Source organism: Suillus clintonianus (assembly GCF_016758775.1).
Source record: "Suillus clintonianus strain FC179 chromosome Unknown DEU56scaffold_56, whole genome shotgun sequence".
Taxonomy (NCBI): Eukaryota; Fungi; Basidiomycota; class Agaricomycetes; order Boletales; family Suillaceae; genus Suillus; species Suillus clintonianus.
Genome location: NW_024539280.1, coordinates 143,886 through 167,270, shown reverse-complemented (window position 1 = coordinate 167,270; position 23,385 = coordinate 143,886). Strand labels below are relative to the sequence as shown.

Here is a 23,385-nt window from a genome sequence, read left to right as displayed (position 1 = left end):
TGTGGTGTCAATGTGGTAATTTCCAGTGCACAATTGTACCCTGCCAAGATAGGGCAGCGTCATAAGAAACGCATGATGAGTACACATGTCAGTGACTCGTCAATGTCATTATTATCATGACAAACCTATTATTAATAATTCTCTGAAACACCCAAACATGGTGAGGAGTCGGGTCTTGTTGCGAAGGTGAATGAGTGTTCTGGCTCATAGACAAGCGGGTCCTGTACGTCCGAGTTATTTCAGTAATGACAATACTGCCTTTAAAAACACGTGAATTGCTGGAACTGCATAGAGGTTCAGCGCACAAAACATACCTTGTCCCAGAAATGTTGAGCTTGCTGGAAGTAACCGCACCACAGTTCTAAGCCTCCGCCCAAGGTCTGTATATAAGCAAAAAGGCCCTAGATTATAAAATGTTGATAGCAGTCAGGACCTGAGCAGTCTGCTTGGTCTGTATACCAGCAAAAAGGGCCCTAGGTTGTAAAATGTTGATAGCAGTCAGGACCTGAGCAGTCTGCTTGGTCTGTTTTCCTTCAATGAACGCTTGCAATTCCCTATAATTTGTCAACAGTAAGTGGCAAATGATGAGCGAAATCGGCATCCGGTCTTTATGAAATGGTTTGCAGACCTAACATAATGGTGTATGGCGACTCGGACAAGATATCTGGATACATATGCGCCACTACTGGATCTGGACAAAGGGAGCACATATAATCAGTTAGGCTCCATGAAGCGCTGGGACACAGCAAGAGAAATAAGTGACGAACATCGATGATCTGGTCAGTCATAATCTTCCCTCTCCCTAAAGCCCAAAATATAGTGTCCATGCTGCCATAACAGTTGAGAAAGCAGTGGGCTTGGACGTAGGGATCTTGGGACACGTTGTAAACATGTTTGGGAGTAAGTGTTGAAGTGGTAGGGTCGTCGAGCCTTGGCAAGGTTGGCTCCATTTGCGATGTTGTGGTTGGGCGACATCAAGGAATTGCAGGGAGGTAGACAAGCGCGCATGTGAAAAATGTTTCGACTGGCAGAATTACGGGGAGGTAGACAAGGGTGCACTTGAAAAAAAATCCAACTGGCGGATTGCGGGAAGGCAGAGGTCCAAGAGAGAAGTATTGTACAATGGGGGTCTAAGGAGCCTGCCAGGGTTGTGTGTCTGCGATATGGAAAGTACAGTAATATCTATGGTAGGTTCAGTTTAGTGAGGGATGGGTTAAAAGAGTTGTCTCTGAGAACGAAGAAATATGTCAGTGTCTACATAATCAACAAGGAAATGGTCTCCAGGAATAGCAAAGTCCGGAACAATTAATACACCACAAATGATAGAATGAAGCGTGATGAATTCTGATGAAGCCAGGGGTCGCGCACGAAGGCAAGTCAGTCACAAATGTCGATCAATAGTACGTTGTGGACCCATTCACGCATCCATAGGAAGAACTCAAGCAAGGTCTAAAACCTTGCTGCCAACTGTGTGCTTAAACATAAACAAAATGCGAACGAAAATATTCTTGTCATTGCCGTCCTTGTCGTTGGTGCAAATCAGGGCGCAGTCGTGTCGCTCATGGCCATGAAAGCTCGGGTTACACCGCAAATAGTCTGTGGCGAGCTTCCAATCCACGACAGACTCATAGTTGACCTTGAGGAACCGATGCTCCTGGACCTGTGATTGTTTATTAATAAGAAGAGGAAGTCATCAGTGAAACAACTATTACTGACTGTATCTTGCGCTGTAAGTCTTAGCCATGTTTTTCCGTCAGGAAGTGATATATTGTGCGCAGGTAGAAAGTTGTTGAGGAACAATGAAAGTTTCTTGCGGAATTGCACAAAGGCAGGGTTGGAGGTGTTTTCTTCATCGAGCTGCAAAAGGGTTAGTGTGCGTTGTGGGGCACCAAGGTAAATATGTCCGCCAAAAGGCTGATCATCTAGGTCTTCTTCCTCAAGTTCTCACTCTGAGAGCATGACCTTACGTTGCTCTTCATCAAGGTAGTCGATGCGACTCCGGATGAGCCCGGAGACAAATGTCATATGATCTAATCGAAGTATCTACGCAAAGGATGAACAATGAGTCAGAAAACACGATCTAAAAAAGTAGTACCTGATTCGCGATATCCTTCCCGTTTGTTTGCAATTTGTATGCACATTTAATCGGTCCATGTTGCTTCTCATTCAGTCTGGTGCTGAAGTTCCGAGCTGCTCCTTTCTCCCTTATGTCAGTAAATACATGCTTTGAGGCGTGAGCCTTGGGAAAATTCCAATTCTTGGTTGCATCGTCGCCAAGGGCCTCGATATATTCCTGTGTGATAGTAGTATTGAGTCACGGTGACGGGCACAAACGATCCCAACAGGACTTACATCTACAGTTCCTGAAACAGGAGTATCTCCGCCTCTCCAGCTGCAAGAGTACTTTCAGTATGAACATCAAGCGATACGTACATGTCAATGTGAAGATAGCTCACTATGCACTTTAAAAGTGCATAGCCAGCTTCATCTTCCGCCCGTGTGAGCACGTTCTGTGCCGCGTATATGATTTGCTATCAAAACCATGAGAAATGAGTAGTTTTAAATATAGCGCACGAGAACGTACCTTAGAAATATCCTGGAACTTGTTGCCGTCGGTAAAGTAGATGTTGGTGACGCGGTCAAAGTGATTGAGGTTTCGCCATCACGGAAATGAATCAAACCTTAAAATTAATGACCTATGAGACACTGATAATAGACTAACGACTGGGAAGGGACTTACTGTTGATCAACCGTCTTCTCGGCAACACGTCCCAAGGCCTTGAGGTGTTTCTTGCACTCATTGAATAAGTGATCACCGAACTTTCCCTTATGGTAAACATGTAGCGGATCTTGTGAGAGCGCATCGTGCGGGTTCAACAGCTTGACCTTCCAAAATGCATTCTGATGGTTGTGAGATCATGTAAGTGAGAAATTAAAGACACATCCATCACGCACCTTGATAGGCCTTAAGCTCTGTTTTTTCAGTTCTGCCTCGCCCTCAACATGGTCTCTGGACCATAACGCAACCCGATTTTGTGCATCTTCAACGGTGCACTTAGGGTAAGTCGTTGAATGATCGGTGAGCGCTTCTCTTGGGACGAGGCAAACGGGGCAAGGACAGCCAGATTTGAGGCCCCGTATCAGCGCCATCACGCACCTGATATTATAATAATATAAATAATTTGTATTAGAAATGATGTGTCAATGATAAAAAAAACAAGGACACTCACTGCTCCTCGTAATCGGCTGATAGGATCAGAATTAAGGGAAATAGCCAGCGTTGGATTCCGTCGTAGCACTCGTGTGCGAAGCCAGTTGCAGATAAGAGTATGATAGTTATAAATAAAATTGAAAAGGATTCGTGCCATACGACACGCTTCAGATTCGTATAGGAAAGTTTGCCATCTTCATCTGAGTCCTCGGGAACCTGTAACAAGGGGCAAAGACCATCAATTCTTGCAGTTGAGCGTGAGTCATACGATGTTGGGAGGACTTACAATCGGTAACCATCCTACCATGCGCCCTCCTCCGGTACCATCAACATTTCTGATGTCGACTGGTAGATTCCCGCAGCGGGCGATTACCGGGTACACTTTGACAGTACCAGCCGATGAGAGATGAGTTTTGTCGGCATATAGTATGAACACAAACGGCGCTCCATTCTCAGGTAATGATGACTAAATGAATTGAAATTTATTAGTTAGTCACGTAGTATACAAAAAAATTGGGCAGACTTGGAGATTCCACCAACGGTCTCCCATCCATGGCTCATGGAAGAAGCGCTCAAAGCGGGTCCCATTGTGCTTATAAAGCCGCTGAGCGTCCTCATCTCTGAGTGCCGGTACTGAAACTGACATATTTTTAGTTAAGAAAAGTGTTTAAGGTGGTCGACAAACTGAGCAACGCTTCGGGTGTATCGTACAACTTCGAAAAAGGGGCCAATATTGATGACAAAGGCAAGACTATGTGAATGGACTACATTTCAGTATGTATTGTTCGTCTCTCCTGCTTTACCACACTAACTATTCACACAGAAAAACCCCGATGCGAAGGCCTTCAAAAACAAAGGATGGCTGCATTTTGAGAAGCTGCGGGGTGTCATCCCAGTGACCGCAAGCAGCTGGACAGGCTTCTATGCCGGCTCGAGCCAGGCCGCAACCACGGGCCACAATACAGATACACCAACAGCTACGCCAACAGCCAGTAGCGACTGTTACAGTGGCCCCACTCATTTTCCCATCATCACGCTTCCCTGAACTATTCTTGTTATCTTTGACTGCTTATCAACATGCGCTGCATGAACATTCCAGATACTTCTGTCTATTCCTGTTATCTCTGACTGCTTATCAACATGCACTGCATGAACATTCCAGATAGTTCTTTGATGTTCTTCCTGACTCCTTTTACTTCCAAAGTCAGCTTGGTCCGTGCCTCTTTTGTTCCCTATAAATACTGCGATAGTTGTACTTGTATTTCTTTAACTTGAATCTACTTGGTTCTCTCTGATACTTGATTATCTTCTGAGGAAGATATTTGATTCCGATCTAGCTCTTATAGAGACTAGCCTATACTCGAACTTCACTTAGAGGGAGAGCCCCTCAAGTGTCTGAACTGAACGTCGTAACACAAAGAACTCCTTTATTGGATTAGTTACGCAAGAACTATCCAAGTCGTAACAAAAGATTCAAGTTACCCAGAACCCCTCTTATCACCGAGGGACCTACCCACTCTGAAACCTCGAACCCAGAAAAGAAAGACAAGACATCTTCTCAGAAGCTGGCCTCGGCTAAGGCAAGACACACCGCCGCAGGAAAACTAGGAGCAAAACCGTATCCCAGGATACAACCAAGAACATCCCCTCAGACTCCTCAGAACCCATTCTCAGCCCTATTAGCAGGACCCTCCGCTATAACCAGAGTGGTCATTGCATCGCCAATAGGATATAGTTCGCTTGAAGAAGGACCATCCCAGAACTCACAACAATCGCAACAAGAATACTTCCAGAACCCACCTGTTGATAAAGATGAAGAAATCCCTGATGCTCCACTGCTTGATCTTGACGACGAGGAAGAAGAAGACTACAACGAAGAACCCGAAGACCCAGAAGACCCCGAACCCCAAGAACCCACTATGGCAGGAAGAGGAGACAAACCCATTGAACGAAAGATCGGATACCCACCGGACTTTTCCGGAGACAGAGAGAAATTTTCCCAGTGGCTATGCCTAGTCGATGCATATATCGAAATCAACAATGAAACCTACGACACCGATAAGCGAAAAATCATTTTCGCCCTTTCATTCATGAAAGAAGGAGCAGCAGCTCTTTGGATGGAAGATTTCACTACCTTCACTAGGGAAGTAAACCCGAGCTCCACAACCGGAGCAAAGAATGGCTATGGAACTTGGGGTGACTTCATCACCAAGATGAAAGAGAGTTTTTCCCCAATAGACTCCATAGGAACGGCCCTCCACAAACTCCGCAACCTCAAACAGAAGGATGATCTAGGCGAATACATTGCCACATTCAAACAGCTTGCCCAGAAAGCTGGAATCAACAATTTCGCTGCCGTAAATGATTATTTCTTTAACGGTCTGAACTATGGAGTCCTCCAGAAGCTTTGTGACTCTGGAGAAATCCCTGAAGATGCAGAATGACTCTTCAAGAAAGTCGTCAACATCGAAAATGCTTATCAACTCCTCCGTTCACACAACCCCCATCATTCAAACCAGCATAACAAGAAGAGGAACAAGAACCGTAAACCAACCCGATTCTCAGGCACTCCAAGAGATGAGAATGCGATGGACGTAGATCGCCTCATCGAAGATGAGAAGTGCGAATACATGAGGCAAGGAAAATGCTTCAAATGTGGGAAAATAGGACATCGTGTGAATGATTGTACATTCCACCCCAAGGAAACTGGAGATGACCGAAAGAAAGGAAAAGGAAAGCAACCGGTAAGACACGAAGTGTCTGATGATGAAGAATCTTCCAGCAAGATCGAGGAAGAAGATGATGAATCTGTCAGAAGATGGAACTTGGATTTTTAACCTCGGAGCCTGCAGCAATGTCAGATACTCCGTATATCGATGTACGTATAGCCAAGAATGTAAGAAAGACTAAAGAATTTAGGGTCCCGGCGACCATCTTCTCCTCCGTACATCCCGATAAAGCATTGCACACAACCGCCATAGTAGACTGTGGCGCAGGGGCAACATTCATCAACTGGATGTTTGTCTGGAAACATGGAATCAAGATCCACAAGTTCAACAAACCCTTCTCTATCCGAAATGCCGATGGACAACTCTCAAAGAAGCAATGCACCCACTATTGTCATCTAGCCATAAAGATCGACAAACACCTCATGATTGGGAAATTCAACGTAATGACCATGGGAGAAAGAGATATGATTCTTCTTGGTAAACCCTGGTTATCAGCCATGAATCCCGACATTGATTGGGTAAAATACACCCTCAAACTCCCGGCTACTCCACACTCCCAGAAGCTAGAACGAGAATACCAAGAGATGTGGAAGATTCCTGTCCCTCTTCCCCAATACGACACCAAAGATGACGTATGGGACGATGTTCCTACCAAAACCTTATTCGCCCAAAAAGTGGATGACGTCTCCACTTACCCAATCAATGACAATGAAATACTCATTGAATATTCTCCTGATGGGTCGACTGTCAGAATCATTGAAAACCTCTCCCTCAACACTCCTCTCACCCAAGATGGAACATCCACGATTGAACTCAAAGGAGCAGTTTCGATAAAACCTTTAAGGAACCAATGGATATTCTCAAGAAAAGCTACCAACGAAGAGTACTTGAAAACCAGTAACAAGGCTCAAGAATTCGCTCTGAAAGATGCACAAGAAAAGAAGAAAAGGACTTTTGAAGAGCTCGTCCCATCTTATCTCCACGACTTCGCCAATATCTTTGCTAAAGACGGACTGAACAAACTGCCTCCTTCCAGACCAGGAATGGATCATAAGATCGAAACAAAACCCGGTTATGTCCCTAAGTCAGCAAAAACCTAACCCTATCCCAGAAAGAAACTGATGCCGTGAAGGCCTTCTTAGATGAACATCTTTCAAAGGATTTTATTCAACCATTGAAATCCCCCCAAGCCAGCGGATTCTTCTTCGTAGGAAAGAAAGACGGTTCTCTTCGTCCCTACCAAGACTATCGCTACATTAATGAATGGACGATAAAGAATGCATATCCCCTCCCCCTGATTCCCCCATTAAGCGCAAAACTGCAGGACGCCAACTATTTCACAAAGATGGATGTCAGATCCGGATACAACAACATCTTGATTCACCCTGATGATCGTTGGAAAGCCGCCTTCACTACCTCATTCGGACTCTTTGAACCGAAGGTCATGTTTTTTGGCCTGTGCAATTCACCAGCCACGTTTCAAGTGTATATGAATCAAACATTCAGGAAAGAGATTGACGAAGGATGGATGATCGTTTACATGGACGACATCTTAATATTCTCGAAAACCCTTGAAGAACATCAAAGCCGAACCCGCCGCATTCTTGAAATCATCCGAAAAGAAACCCTCTTCCTGAAACCAGAAAAGTGTACCTTTGATGCCCAGGAAGTGGACTATTTAGGAATGATCATTAGACCCGGGCAAGTAGCGATGGATCCTGCCAAGATTTCTGAGATCAGTGAATGGCAGGTCCCATCCTCTGTGAAAGAAGTTCGATCATTCCTCGGATTCTGCAACTTCTACCGTCACTTCATATCCCACTATTCCGACCTTGCGCGACCCCTAATCGACCTAACAAAGAAAGATGCAACCTTCTTATGGACGGAAGCCTGCGAAAATTCCTTCCAGACACTGAAGAAATGTTTCCTTTCTGAACCTGTCCTCTGAAATCCTGATCCTTCACGACAGTTTGCACTCGCCACCGACACTTCACTTGTTGCCACAGGAGCTGTTCTCTTGCAAACGGACGAAAATGGTGCCTACCATCCATGTGGATATCTCTCCCAATCCTTTAACCCCGCAGAACAAAACTATCAGATCTATGATCGAGAACTTCTCGCGATTATCCGTGCCCTGAAAGCTTGGCGTCACTATCTTGAAGGGAACCCACACCCTGTAGTGATTTTCACAGATCACAAGAACCTCCTCTATTTCCGATCAGCGCAGAATCTGACTTGTCGCCAAGCACGTTGGCAATTAACCCTCAATGAATTCGACCTAGAACTGCATCATGTTGCGGGAAGCAAACTTGCTGCCCCTGACGCTCTCATGCCGCCCTGATCATTCTGCTGATCAGACCGATAATGCCAATATCACCCTCCTTCCTGATGAATTATTTGGACGACTCATTGACATTGATCTTGCTGCAGCACTGAAACTGCAAAATCCCCTCTCCGATCCCATCATCCTAGCAGCCCAACAAGCCCTAGACGGACTCAGTGCTCCTCCCATGAAGTCCACACTCTCAGATTGGTGTATTGAAGAAAACACGCTCTTCTACAAGAACCGAGCCTACGTACCCGCGGATCTCCGACACCGTATTCTGACCCTTCACCATGATCACCCTACCGCCGGTCACCCTGGATGCTTTAAAACTGAAGAACTAGTTAAACGAGACTATTGGTGGCCTGGGATGGGAACCTTTATCCGAAAATATGTCGAAGGTTGCACCATGTGTCAACAGATGAAGTCCGACACACACCCCACAACCCCTCCTCTAAACCCGATCTCCTCCACCACCTTACACCCCTTTCCCCAAGTTTCGGTAGATTTAATCACAGATCTCCCTCCATCTGAAGGCTTCGATTCTGTCATGGTCTTGGTAGACCATGGGCTTACAAAGGGGGTAATTCTCTCACCTTGCAAGAAAACCATCACATCAGAAGGGGTAGCCAAACTCTTTTTCAAGAAAGTGTTCCTCAGATTCGGCCTATATGACAAAATCATCTCCGATAGAGGCCCCCAATTCGCATCAAAGTTTGCAAAAGAACTCGGAAGACTCCTTGATTATGAAGTAGCCCTCTCTACCACCTATCACCCTCAGACCGATGGCCAAACCGAGCGGTTGAACCAAGAACTTGAAACCTATCTCCACATTTACTGCCGATCTAACCCCCCAAGATTGGGTAAAACACCTTCCCATGGCAGAATTTGTCCATAATCACCGAAAACATAACTCCCGAAACACCTGTACATTCTTCCTCATGATGGGTTACGAACCCCGAGGAATCCCCTACGCCTTTCCTGACTCCGCTATTCCCGCTGCAGAAGACCGAGTAAAACATCTCCAGAAGATTCGGGAAGAAGCCCTCGCTTGCCACAAACTGGCAATGCAACGCATGGCCGAACGATCATTTGGAAAGAAGTTTGAACCCTGGAAACCTAAAGACAAAGTTTGGTTATCTGCTGCACACCTTATCACCCATCTCCCATCAAAGAAGCTTGCGCCAAGACGATATGGTCCCTTTGAAATTGAAAAAGTCCTTTCCCCTATCACCTACAAACTCTGCCTCCCCAAATCTTGGAAATCTCACCCCGTATTTCATGCTTCTGAACTATCATCCTATCAAGAAACAGAGATCTACTGCCTGAACCACCCCGAACCACCACCTGACCGTATCAATGGACAAGAAGAATACGAGATAGAAGCGATCCTCGCCCACAAGGGAACCATAGAAGGAAGACACTGCTTTCTCGTGTCATGGAAAGGTTACCCCAGCTCAGAAAACTCGTGGCTACCTGAAAAGGAACTCCAGAACACCCAAGAAATTCTGAAAATGTATAAAAGTCGCCTCAAGTGAGCTCGACTTCTCCATTGAATCTTCACTCCCAGAACCAACCCTAGCAAACGAACCATGTCCTCTTTCCAGCTCTCTGAATACCTCACTCTCATTGACGAGATTGAAACGCCGCCCTCATAGAATCCACCATCCTATCCCCACAACATGCCCTTGAAATAGAACGAATCCTCACCGACAAAGGAGAGGACACTACCTATACTCTTGTCAATATCATCTGTATCACCAGTCTTTTGAGACCATTGCCAAAAGCGTCGACAATGCCGATGCCAAACGTAGCACCCTCCATCTTCAGAGGAAATTACAAACCCTCACCCTCCACCTTCTCCCCTTGCACTTCAAAGAAGACGTCATGCAAGCTATCCATATCATTGTTGAACAGGTCATGACCGAAGTCGCTATCCCACCCCCTCCTCCTCCTACTTTCTTCACTCGCAATGAAGCGCAAATCTGATGGGGATGATTCCTTGTGCACTCATTCCCGCCCCCCACATTCCAAATCAAGGAGCGTAGCGGGATCATCGAAATCCCAATGTCTCACTATGCCACTCGTGTTGGAAGAGTTGGGGGAGAAAGTCGTCGATAGCATAGCCGACACCACTTCGACGCTTCGGGACACTGTTGCTGGCCATTTCACCGATCCTGTCCCAGCCCATAAGCAGTGCACTGTCCTTCGGGTGCAAGAAGAAAAGAGCTTGGATGATTACAAGGTGGTCACCATGATGGATCTTTTCCAATACGACGTCACCATCACTGATACTTATAATTCGATCCAATGGGATGGTGTTTGTGAGGTTTTTTTAGCACGGCGCCTAAAGGAAGTGAGGGAAGTGGGGGCAAGGGAAAATATAACTAGTTGAACCCCATGATGTATCTCACTCATTCATACTGCAATCAATGGACTTGTGTTTGTGCAATCAAGACTGAATTAGCAGCAAGGGAACAATACATTGTACATTGAGTGAGTCAAACACAACAACAATGAAAACAACAAATGGCAAACAGCCTCAATATTCTACTTGTACATCAGGCGGTAAAGGCTGGCCTCTGTGAAGCCTTTCTTGAAGATAATCAACCCACATCGATTGTGCGATTTCATCGCGGACTTTGGGTGCACGGGTGCGTGCCGCATTGGTGGGTGGCCCATCAGCAAGCATGCCGCTGTCATAAGGAGCCCCCCACTCATCGGAATCCACACGATGATAGTCTAGTATATTGTCGGGGTTGTGGAATCGGATGACATTGTGTACGAAACACAATGCTGGAGGGATGTGAGATTGGATATCTAAGTTGTACTTGGGAGGGATGTGAATAATCTGGAACCACTTTTTCAACACACCGAAAATATGTTCAATGACATTGCGGAGCTGTGCATGACGTAGATTATATAGTTCCTTTGTATTGCAAGGCCTGAAAAAAATAAGTACTAGGGTGATAAGTCAGTGGGATAACATACAGCATATTTGCCCGGCCCCATTCAGCCAGGTGGTAGTGCACACCGCGGTAAGGCACAAGTAACTCATCACATGCGGCGAATCCTGCATCTGCAAGGTACAACTTACCCAGAGGGATGGTGAAATTGGTTAGGCGAGCCTTGTTATAGAGGCGAGCGTCTGCTGCAGACCCTGGGAAGCCACTTAACATGTAAGTGAACTGCATGTTGAAATCGCAGGCGACAAGGCAATTTTGTGTTAAATTGCCCTTGCAGTCGTGAGCGGCATCACAATCAGCAGTGTTGGGATGGCACGCAATGTGAGTGCCATCGATGGCACCGATTACATCGGCAAAGTAGGGATATAATTTTGTCGTCTTGAGGATTTCAGTGGGTATTGGAGTTTGTGCATTCAGAAGCCGGACATAGGTGGAATATATTGGTTGGGAGGACAATGCGATCAGAATCTTTGTGAAATACCTTGTAGAATATTAAACAAATGTAAGGATGAGAGCTAGCAGACATACCTCGATATAGTATCATTTGAGCATTGAAAACACTCGGCAAGGTGCCGTACAGCAAGGCCTGTAACACAGGCGTACAGGAAGATAGCCAGCTGCTCTTCCAACATTACATTTTTTGAGTTGGTTATTCCACCATTGCGAAGTATATCCCGCAATACAATGAATATGTGGCGGTGTACACCGAGCTCGCATCAGATTCATTCTGAATGGCCATTCAGAAGCTCATTGACCCAGTCAATCCCGGACAGAGCTGAAGTATGGTATGGTTGTTTGTTGTAATATGTGTTTTTATAGGAGTTAAGGGTGTTCCTGGCAAGACTGACAACTTCAGATGCTGAAACAACCATATCCTGGAAAAAGTTTATGATAGCTCAGAGGTTCTTGATATCTGACTGCTCTGCATCATCAACACCCTGCCCATCAGCCTGCTCATCCTGTGCGTCCTGCTCATCCTGTGCGTCCTGCTCATCCTGTTCGACCAGCGTATCGTCATCAGCGGAAGGGTTGTCAGCGTGGTGTAAGAGATGGGGGAGCATGGTGATAGTATGTGTGGCATATGCTTGTTTTTACTGATAACACCAATCAGTGTGACATCAGCTTCAAGCTCCAAGCTTACTTAATCAGATTTTATTTTTTCAAGTCACGCAAAGTTGGGCAAAATAATCCTTCCCGAATGGACTCTAAGAGGCTGGGTACATAGAGAATCTTCACCGAAGCAACCTAAACATAAGCTTCACATGCTACATATAACTATGTTTTACCAAACATGTATATAGATGGGGACAGCATAACACAAGATGACGATACATCAGCAAAACCTCAAATTACTTAATCAGCCTTTTTTGGACCTTTTCGACGACTTTTACTTGTTTTCACTTCTTTTCAAAAATGAGTGGCCTTTTTTTTTATCAGTTCACTGCCTGGTCCTAGCTTGAGTATCCGGAATAGTTTATTATGATTATTTCATACTGTTCCAATGGTTGGAGTTCACAATTTGTAAAGATTACCACTTCAGGAGAGGACTTGAAAATGAAAATCATCAGCACTCTGTGCCACTTACTTGTAACAAATTTCTGTTTTTATGTTTTTAAACATGTCTCAGGTTTATAAAACATATTGGAACACACAAGTTTGGATGAGGCAGTGAATTCAGAAAAAAAATTGAACTACAACACGAGATTGAATATTGATCAGTCAAGAACAATTGTCGGGCACCAGCGCTGTGATACTGCCATCCCTGAACATGAAGACCAGCGACAATGCAAGAGAATGGTGAGACTTACCATGTGCGCTTGACTCTCCTGGACGACTTGAAGGGGCGTAGGACCAACCACAATCTTTAAAAATAATTCTCATACATCCCAGCCCAATGTCCACCTCATCAATGTTCTCCTCAGCAGCTGCCGCCTAACATTTGAGCAGACGTGTGAACACCTCATTTTCCCGCAGCACACAGTCTGCAAGTGACTTCTGTGCCCGGAAAACATTTTGCTTTGCTCTTACAAGATCGAGCACAAGGCTTGCCTCGGAGTCAGTTGGTTCATGGGCCCTGGACTATTGAAATGTTAGGCGTGATAAGGATGATGGAAATGAGAAACAAGGAACAAGAAATGAGAAGGACCCACCAATGAATTGACAGCATCAAGAATTCTGTATAAGCTGCACATACTGCCAGCCTGGGGTGGTTCCCCATTACTAATACATTCATTGTCATGGTCGGTGGAAGAACAATGAGCCTGAGTGGGATTGTCAGAGCAGGAGGCAAGTGCCGACAGTGATCGCAGAGTGGCAATGTCAAACTTTAGTGACAAGGATAGCATGGAGGGACTTGGAAATTGTAAGGCATATCTGGAAGATGCCGAATTCAGATCAACAATTGCTTTTCTGAAGTCCACAACTCAATACTCCGAGTCAGATACTATCAATATACCAGGTGTCATGGTCCCAGCCCATTGCCTGTCGTGTGGAAAAGAATTTGGGGACCATACATCTGTCACTCATCATATGAGCTAACCATGGTCTGGATGTAATAACTGGCTGGAAAATTTGATCCAACTCAACTCCACCTTGCCATGCACCGAAGATCCCATGTCAGTTGACAATATTGGTGAATCCCCCTCCTACGAACTAGGAGAGAATGTGAGTTTTGATGATTTTAGAAGTGAAGCAGGGAACAATGACAGTGAGGTAGTTACCAACTACTTTCCGCAGCCCCCGCTGGCTTGTGAGGAGGGCTACACATTGCTGAGCCTATTTGATGCTGACGAAAACAGTGTCTATCAAAAAACAAATTTATACTATCATTCAGCAGTCGAAGGGAATGGCAGTTTGCATCATGGCTTCTTCATTCAGGCTTGAGCATGGGGAAAATCGATGATTTTCTAGTGCTAGAGATGGTAAGTGTTAAATTTGAACATCACCACAACAGCTTGGCTCAAAGAGCCCTTAGATCAATGATCTACCTTTATCCTTCAGCTCAGCAAAAGAATTACAAGGTTGAGCTGAATTGCTACCTAGTGGTCCACATTGGAAGTCTCAAGTTATTCATATGTCACACCCCACAAAGTCTCCAGCAATTCTCTACTGGTGAGATCCACTTGAATGTATCGCCACTCTATTCAACCATCCTTTATTTCACAATCACATTGACTACACGGCTCGCAAGGTCTATAGCACAGTGCAGAAGGAGTCTCGGATATATACCAAATGGATGACAGGTGAACATGCCTGGGAGATGAAGGTGTATAACACAGTCCCTCTTTGAATCACTGCCTCATGCATTCTTGTAGTCAGCACTTCCCCATGGTGCAATTCTCCTGGGTACCATCCTATCCTCTGACAAGACATGCATTACTGCATTATCGGGTGATCGTGTTGCACATCCTCTCCTTATCAGCCTTGCCAACATCCACCGTGACATGGACACACGGCTAAAATCATCTTCAAACACCTTCCTTCTCGCTGCCCTACCACTGGTTCCAAAATTTGTTTACAAAAATAAGTGAATGAGAGGTGTGTTGCAAGATCGGCTCATTCATCATTGCCTGGACATCGTACTCGAACCTCTGAAGTCGGCTGCTTGAAACGGCATCATGTTGTCTGATCACATTGGATGCAGCCGTTACTGTTTCACAATGCTCACTAGTTATATTGCTGACACACCAGAAGCCATGATGTTGGCATGTGTTGGCGGAAAGACGTCCCCGGTGACTATGGCGATGTACAAAGACTTTGGGGATGCCTTCCAACATGAACCCCGCACACGATTCAAAACTCTTGTGCAACTCTAAATCGTGCATTGACATGCTTGCCCAGATGATCTCCAGGTGTTTTTCCGCAAAGCGCAGAAATTTCATCTGAATGGCATAGACAAACCATTCTGGTCGGACTGGTTGCTAGCGGATCCCTCCCTGTTTTTCATGCCTGAATCACTACACCACATTCATAAGATGTTTTGGGACCATGACACACAGTGGATCATTCGCGCAGTGGGAGGGTCCGAGATAGATGGTTTTCCATCATTCAGCCCACCACCGGTTATTGCCATTTTCATGGAGGTATCTCCAAACTTAAGCAGGTTACAGGTCGATGCCACCGAGACGTTCAGCGATCCATCATTGCAATCAGTGCGGATGCAGCACCTACTGGCGCTGCTGTTGCCGTGCATGCGCTCATGCACTTTCATTATCTTGTGAAATCACTGCACATTGACGACAAGGATCTTGGTCGCATCACAGCCACACTAGACAAGTTCCACGCGAACAAGCATGCAATCATCGCTGCTGGTCTCTGCCAGGGAAAAATTTACAAAGTCATTGACAATTGGCAGATCCCCAAACTCGAGCTTATGCAGAACATCACTTGTAGCATCCGCAACTCTGGTGTTATAGCACAGTGGTCGGCGGATGTTACTGAGCATGTGCATATCACTGAAGTCAAAGACCCTGTGAGATCCAGCAACAATAATAACTACAACCCGCTGTGGGTGAGGAAAATAGAGATGTGAACTCCGGGGGGTCACAAAGGTATCTACCTCGAGAGGCGAGCTAGTAGGATTGTCCCTTAGGGGATTCTACTGAGACAATCTCTCTGATAATGAGAGGGATCAAGAGAAAAGCTGATGCCAAAGATATGTGAAGGCGCGCGAAGATGTGCGAAGTCGATGCGATGGGCGCACACGATGCGTGAGGTATGCGGGAGAGTCAGAAAGCGCACGGTATGCGTGAAGTAGAGAATCGGCGAAGTAGGACAATAGAAATCCTCTGAGAACTGATAGACGAGCCTTGATAGACTGAGGAGAAGATAGATGTCTGCAGCGATGATATTAGCGCTCTATGTTCGACTAAGCAGGAATACAGATACTGAGTCCAAGTAGCAGAAAGTAAGTGAGTCCCAAATCCTCTAAGTCCTCTAGATATGTGAATTGCTATGCGCGCTCTCAGGGTAATGAAACATAAGGGAAGTGGATAGGCTGCGCGGAAGCGCACAACAAAGTGGATGTGTGATAAGTTAATATGTAAGGGACCCTGGATGTGGTCAGCGACGGATATATCAGTGAGAACACGCACCAACGGAGCCGGATAGACAGGACATGACATGAGGGGGTACACCCCTGGTTGTAGTATTAGACCTAGTAAAATGGGAACTACCAGTTTTGCCATAGACACTTTTGACAGCAATTACCAGCAGCACAATTTGACCTAATCCATGGCATTTGCCAGGCCCTATTTTGCTGGGTGTTTTGGCTTTCACAGCCGCTTTTTTTGGATTTTTGAAACTCAGCTATGTTTTCAGTCACAAATGTGTTTTCCACATTTGTCAGATGTTTTGGTATGTTTTATTCCGCAATTTTGGCCTCCAAAAGCGGAAATTCATAAAACACATCCTGTTTTGGTCACCTCCTCATGTCAGGCCTCCCCACATTATTCCCACACTCTGCATTTTCGCATTGTTAGCCACCTACTGTGGGAATTACCCCACAACACCCAAAACATCATCCCAATATGGTATACCACATAATTATAATTATTCCCACACCCTCCCCACCTCACTGCAGCTTCACCACTACACCACAATAGGTCCTCCCTTGTATCTAAGTAGTAGTTTGGTATATACATGTATAATATTATCTAATAAACCGCTTTTATTGTCAATTTGTGTGCCTGCTCATCCTCCAGGGCCTTTTTCAAACAGGGTAGGGTACAGAACATTTTCGCATTTTTGCCCCTTTGATAGGAGGGTGTTCCAGGACATTCAGAACATATTTATGAGCATATATGAGTAGATTCTCATCTTTATTTCACCCCCTGAAGTGTCCTACATCAATAGATATAGCACATATGCAAGAAAACACAGAATATGTTCTCATTTGATTATTTCTAGGTGAACAGCCTTGTAAAAATGATTCCCAGCATCTATTTAACAATGGGAACAATGTATCAGGAGCCCAGGACCATAGGATAATTCCCTGTTGCATGGTGTGCCCCCCCTCTCCTGGTGGTTTACCCCCTGTGAAATTTTTTCCTGTAGGACCGGACCTCAATTGAGGTAGGGGGTCTATTCCTATGTATATTTGAGGTAAGTCTATCATATAGCTGGCCCAGGACACAGATAGGATCCTGCTACAGGAACAAAAACATAGAAAATCGCATTTTTGACACTTTTGATGTTTTCAGTATCTTACTCTTGCATAAATAATACAACCTGTTCATATATCATTATCATAGTATATATACTTGCTTGTTGTGACAAGGATCAGCTCAAAATAGGCCAGAGGTTTGAGTTAGTGTGAATGCTTGCTATTTCTACTGATAAGGATCCCATACTTTCAATACATCGAAATTTAATAATCAGACACCTGGAGTAGATTTCGAATATATTCAGTATCATAGGCCTAAATGTACAGAACAATCCAACAAGAATTGAGTGCTGAGGAAGTGAAATAGATAAGAAATTGAGTGTGGGAAAGTTCAAAGACCCAAAACATCGAAAATGGTCAGTTGAGCAATAGTAGCCAAGAGGTGTGCATTCGGCGAATGCCGAACACGGGCTCCTATGAGCACCTACTACCCAATCGGTGTCTGAGGGCCATATTTCAGCCACTTTCAAGAAAACATCAATTTTACTCGAGCACTCGGCTGATTCTTTGCACAGCGACTGCAAAACTCATTAAAATATTTTCATTCCTCAACTAAGTAGTATCATAGTAGTACATAGAATAATGCTAGATAGTTAGTTTGAATATACATCTGCTGTGAGTAGCAGACCAATAGACACAAGTTGTGAAGCAAGATCATCCAGTATTTCCAAATTGAGCTATGACTGATCTATGATGCAAATGATCGAGTCGTCGCGTCACGCGTCTTGCTTGATATGCGTCTCTCTTCTTGCCCACTCAATCACTCTCGTTATACTTGTACAACTCAATTTTCGATACCAGCACTCTTACGACTTCAAATGGATTATACCACGCACGATAGACAAGCTTACTTTACGTCCCAGGACTTCGAACACTGTCTTACTTACAACGAGGCACAGTTTAATTTAGATAATGATCCTGCACACAGCCAATGCCCTGGTGCTTCCCTTTACACCGCTTATCAGATCGAAACTGCCTTCGATTCTGATCCAGAATCATACCCATCTCCACGTTCCTCTCTGCCATCACCTTGTGTTTTCCTCAACTCAAACGAAGAGCAACATCTCATCGAAAAAGACACCTGTGACGCATACCTCCAGCTCTATCAGTACGGTGAACTCAACACTCGACTGTCCGAGTCCAAGTCTTGCAGTGCCCCGACAAAGGCTGTTGGGTCACAACAGGAATCCACAATCACATTAACCTCACAAGCCGGGGCCAATTCATGCCCTTAGAAAAACATTTCGGATCGTGTGTTTGTATTTCTCAGAAGTCTCTTCAGAAGCAGGCTGTGCGCGACTCTCAAGCAGCTTTTATCACTGTGGTTCTTCCACCCGATCACTCCCGGAATAACTCGTAAGCTTATTTTATATATGATGGTCATTTTCTGATGGTGTATAGCACCAACACTGTGTCGTCAAGACTCACAGTTGTCGCATCTACTTCTCGTTGTATTGGCCTTCCTATGACGGACTGGCCCACGCTGCCTGGAGTGCCTCCCGAGGCAAATTTTCCTTGGTTACGCACTTGGGATGGACTGGATAAGCTTCCCTTCAATGTCAACCTTGTTGATGGTGTTCTTTACGCATGCTCACCAAACTGCACTCATGCCACTGACGATGACTCCCCTTGCATCCCATGTCAGCAACTTCAATCCCGCGTTCATTCACTTGCGAACCTTGCCGGAGAACGCAAAAATCATACCCGTCATAATGTGCTTACACCGATTCAGCTTCTCGATGTGATCAACGAGCGCAATGTCAACTTGAACACTGTTAAATTGCAGGTATGCAGTTTTCTTTTTTTCAGTTTCCATCTCTCATATAATCATTTTAGAGTCTCAATGATGCTCGCAAGATCAAATGTATGCTATCTGTTATAGAGGACCATTCGTCTCTGGTCATGGCACTCGCACAATGTGATGTGCCATGGCTCCGTAATCTGCTCCAAACAGCGCTAGCATTCATATGATTCTTCGACTAATCGAGGATGCTCTTGAGTGCGGATACCGACCACGGACCCGTGGAAAGGAGGCTGATGATCTTGCCTTGCTCATACTCCGTCTTGGGGGACACAACCTACTATATGCACTCAGCCAGCGCCTTTCGCTACCATCTTTGCGAACTCTTGGTCGGCACACTTCTTTTGTTAAGATTGCTCCTATCATTGGCCAAATCACAATGGGTGTCATCCAACACAACATCGCGGCTGTCGTCCTAGCCCCACGGGCACAAGCAGGTCTCAATACCCTTCGTGGCATGAGCTTTCTCATAGATGAGACGGCGCTTGAGGAAGCTGCTGGTTACTTACCACAGTCTAATTCCATTGGTGGCCTATGCTGGACACATTCCCACCTTGTTGACACCACTCTCAACAACTACCAATCAGCCCTAGGTGTTGCCGACGCGCTCAAATCAGGCAAAGTACATCTTAGCAAGGAACTGACAGTCGCCAGTGCTCACGTGTTTGGTGAAGACGGAATATATCCCATACTTGCTGCACCAACATGCAAGTCCGAGAACTTCACTGACATGGAGTTTGTATTTGAATCTGTCATCGATTTGTGGTACGCATCTGGAGCTGATCGGGCAGTCGGACCTGCATGGTCTTTTGCTACTGATGGGGATGCCACACGACGCAAGGCTGGACACCGCACATTCCTTTGCAATAATATCAATTTCACATCTCCATTATTCGGAACGCTCATCAATCTCCCTGGGCTCAACCTTCTTACCGGCAAGCATGAAATGACCTTGGACTTTGATGATAAACATGTCTTTAAGTGTAAGTGGTTTGCTTCATCCAAAGAATAATCTAAAATGACATGCGCAGGCTTCTGTACATTGATTCGTTCTTGTGCCGGTATGCGGCCCGATAATGGGCGCTGTATCAATTCCTCTATGCTCGAACACTATCTGACGTGGGTCGATAATATCGATGAATCCCGTGCACTCAAGCTCTTGTACCCTGACGACCCTCAAGATGTTCCTCGTGCAGTCGCACTCATGAACATTGTCATTTCTCTCGGTAACATTGACCCCACTCTGCCACCATACACCCTCGATGGTACGGAACCCGATGTCGATGTCATTGCGGACTTTGACGCCATCAAGATTCTCAGTCACATTCTTCATAGCCTTCTCCAACCATTCATTAATATCACGCTCTCACTGACTGAACAAGTCATCTCCCTCTGTCGTTGCACTCACTTGATCTATGCATGCTACCGGAATCAGCGTCGGGCGTTCATGCCGAACCAACTGTATTATGACGTGCAAACATTGATCAAGAACATTATTTTCTGTATCGCTAAACAGCAGAAGCTGGACGCTACTCAACCATTCACTCTGCTTGACACAGGTGATGATCCCATTGAACTTCTCTTCGTGTTTCTTCGAATGTGTGGTGGACACAACAGCGCTGTCAACTACAAGCAGGCTCTGGATCGTCTAGGTGCCGCATGAGACATCGGAGGAGTCTACACGCGAAACCGAGACCTCGCTCACGGTCATCATCGTCTTAACCTCACGTCACGCTCAGAATCTGTTGATCATATCAACCGCTCGATGTGGGTTGGTGACATCATCTCCGGACACTGCAACCTTCCAAGCGCTTGGAAGCAGGGTCAAGACGTAGCTACTCAATTTCTACAACTCACACAGATTCCCCCGCAAGCCTATGACTTCAACTCTTACTTCTCTTTTGGTTCGAGCATGGACTTACTATGTGTTTTCGGAGAGGGAAAATACCCCAGTGTCAATGATGGAGACACCGAAGAGGATCGTTCGCTTAACGTTCGTGTTGTGTCGTCAATCCCTACTGAGAATGTCGGTGATGAGCCAGCTGAGCCAGAGGTAAGCACTAATTATTCGCTCCGACTTTGAACTCACAGTTCAATGTATTGTAGACTTCGTTGGCACCAGCTGAAGAAGGTGCTGATGAAAACGACCCTATCCATAACTTCGAGGAGATGTTGGAGGACAAATTTGATCCTACCCAACCTGAGGACCTGGATGACTCGCCCAAAATACTCGAAGACGACACCCCAACAGCCCCACCGAAAGGTCCCGGAATCCGCCCTGCTGATTACCTTTGGTGCGAGAAGAAGTGGGTGCACAAGCAAACAGTTTGCCGTCTCATCATTACACCCAACTTCACCCCAAAGTCGCAAGTCCGTCTCTTGCATGTTCGGGGGTTCACATCTGTCAACAAGAAGGCAGATGTTGACGAAGTCTCAAACATCCTTCATGGCGAGCATTTCGTCACTGGCGACTTGTTTCTCACCCTCATTTGTTCTCAAGGCAAGGTACTTTCGCTCGCGCTCACTCGTGCAACATCAATATCGGAAAATGGCTTGTCTCGTGGAAGAATCAATACCGCAACATTGGCGTCTCTATGGAGTAATGTGAAGGTAGTTGGAGAGATGATGGTCCTCCTTCCTTCAATCAGTTCCACTCCCGAATCATCTGCGTTATGGGTCTGGAATGGCGGGTACCTCAAAACTGCTTCGCCCGTTCCAGGAACAAATGCTGTCACCCAAAGGGTTGTCACATTAAGCATCCCAGGCCACCTTCTCGAACTTGCCAACCCCCGTGTCGTCAACGCGCTTGAACATCTCGCACCGGACCAAGCATCTGAAGTCAACTCGAAGGGGTCGAGTTGGGCGCTGAGTAATGATGGGCTGGAAGCCGCAGCTGCTTCAGTCTGGATGAAGATTGTCGAATCCAAGCTTCCAATCAACTCAATTTCAGCGCTCAGCAGCGAGAGCTCCATGTTCCCATACAAAGATCTTAGTGGTAAGTCTTACAGTGGCATCCACCAGTGCATCATTTTAACAATCATGTTCATTTACTTACAGGCTCAGATGCTCTTGTTTGTGTCGCTGGAACTACCATGCTGGCAGCTTCAGGACGTGGAAAGGGAGTGGCGAGCACTTGCCCTCTATGTGGCGAGGCAACAAAAGATCTGCGCTCACATATGGGCTGCCATATCCTTCGTGCTGCACGCGGAATTCCTGATAATGTCACAACAGCTGTTTCAGGCCCACAGCCATGTGGCTTTTGTGGTCGTTCTGGTGTCGCCAAGTGCACAGTGACCTTCAAGGAATCCGGACGTTCAGTTACTTGGGAATCCCAATGCCCACACAAGGAGAATTTCCAGTACGGCAGCACTAACAAAGGCTCCGACAATCGCCCGTGTCGCAATGTTCCTGTCGTCTGCAAGCTTTGCGTACATCAAAACCGTCAGATGGACTGGAGGCCGGCAATTTGGAGGTACAACCTCGAGGCCCACATGAATGACCATCACCCAGAGTACGCGCACCCTGGAAAACCTCATAGTGGCCTCCCCCTTCCTACCAATATGTTCGACACTATGATGCTCACTCCCGTCGAACAAACAAGGTTGGGTGTTCCGCCTCAACCTCTATTCACTCTAACTGTCCCAATTTCGGAGAAGGAGAATATCCCAGCCAGTGCGAGTGGTCGAAAGCATAAGGGTGACACTCAAATGTTTTCTGCTGCTGCTTCTTCAAAGAGGGCCCGGCGCACTTAGCCTTAGATTAATTTTCCGTGCTGCCATTCCTTCCTGCTACTTATGTGTTACCCCTCACGACTCTTATGACTTACAGGCTCTGTTTTTGCAACGTTTTCCTTTCACTATGTGTCTAGCATGTGTGCTCTCGTGTCTCAGATGTATTGTAGCGGTTTTCCGGGTCCTTGGTTCATCGATCACATTCGATCGTTTTGCATTTCTAAGTGACAAAACATAACTAGGTAAGGAAATTTGCGCCGTGACATTTGACAGTCACGGTACTTGTACCACCCATGGAATTTCAACATGTCAGTGTCTTGATTCTTTGTAACGCACACCTCTTGATAGTAGCACTTTAATGCTAGGTCAACTCAGATATACACCACATCCCTTCCACCACCCTTCAACCTCAGGGCAGTATGTAGTATATGTTCCTTTAGTAGTCTACAATGTATCCTACA

General features: G+C 45.8%; 4 protein-coding genes across 4 annotated transcripts; 3 read left to right on the top strand and 1 right to left on the bottom strand.

Moving 5' to 3' along the window:
* Window positions 1-1,438: 1,438 nt before the first annotated feature.
* On the bottom strand, window positions 1,439-3,772 carry DEU56DRAFT_757678 (uncharacterized protein; the record flags this gene model as incomplete). The annotated part of the gene is made up of 12 exons (XM_041350154.1): window positions 1,439-1,660; window positions 1,717-1,857; window positions 1,963-2,043; window positions 2,096-2,293; window positions 2,353-2,392; window positions 2,434-2,531; window positions 2,585-2,602; window positions 2,752-2,901; window positions 2,956-3,157; window positions 3,231-3,427; window positions 3,498-3,677; window positions 3,752-3,772. The coding sequence occupies 12 exons, from the start codon at window positions 3,770-3,772 to the stop codon at window positions 1,439-1,441; spliced, it is 1,548 nt and encodes a 515-aa protein (XP_041206519.1).
* Window positions 3,773-14,344: 10,572 nt separating this feature from the next.
* Window positions 14,345-14,759, top strand: DEU56DRAFT_740254 (uncharacterized protein; the record flags this gene model as incomplete). The annotated part of the gene is made up of 2 exons (XM_041348797.1): window positions 14,345-14,506; window positions 14,544-14,759. Coding segments are annotated over 2 exons (378 nt in total), but the record flags the coding sequence as incomplete, so codon positions are not given.
* A 129-nt stretch (window positions 14,760-14,888) lies between these two features.
* On the top strand, window positions 14,889-15,760 carry DEU56DRAFT_914586 (uncharacterized protein; the record flags this gene model as incomplete). The annotated part of the gene is made up of 3 exons (XM_041357638.1): window positions 14,889-15,032; window positions 15,081-15,311; window positions 15,362-15,760. The coding sequence occupies 3 exons, from the start codon at window positions 14,889-14,891 to the stop codon at window positions 15,758-15,760; spliced, it is 774 nt and encodes a 257-aa protein (XP_041206517.1).
* A 3,097-nt stretch (window positions 15,761-18,857) lies between these two features.
* DEU56DRAFT_757676 (uncharacterized protein) lies at window positions 18,858-22,945 on the top strand (the record flags this gene model as incomplete). The annotated part of the gene is made up of 6 exons (XM_041350153.1): window positions 18,858-19,178; window positions 19,381-20,176; window positions 20,225-20,845; window positions 20,933-21,246; window positions 21,300-22,188; window positions 22,251-22,945. The coding sequence occupies 6 exons, from the start codon at window positions 18,858-18,860 to the stop codon at window positions 22,943-22,945; spliced, it is 3,636 nt and encodes a 1,211-aa protein (XP_041206516.1).
* Between the last annotated feature and the right edge of the window lie 440 nt (window positions 22,946-23,385).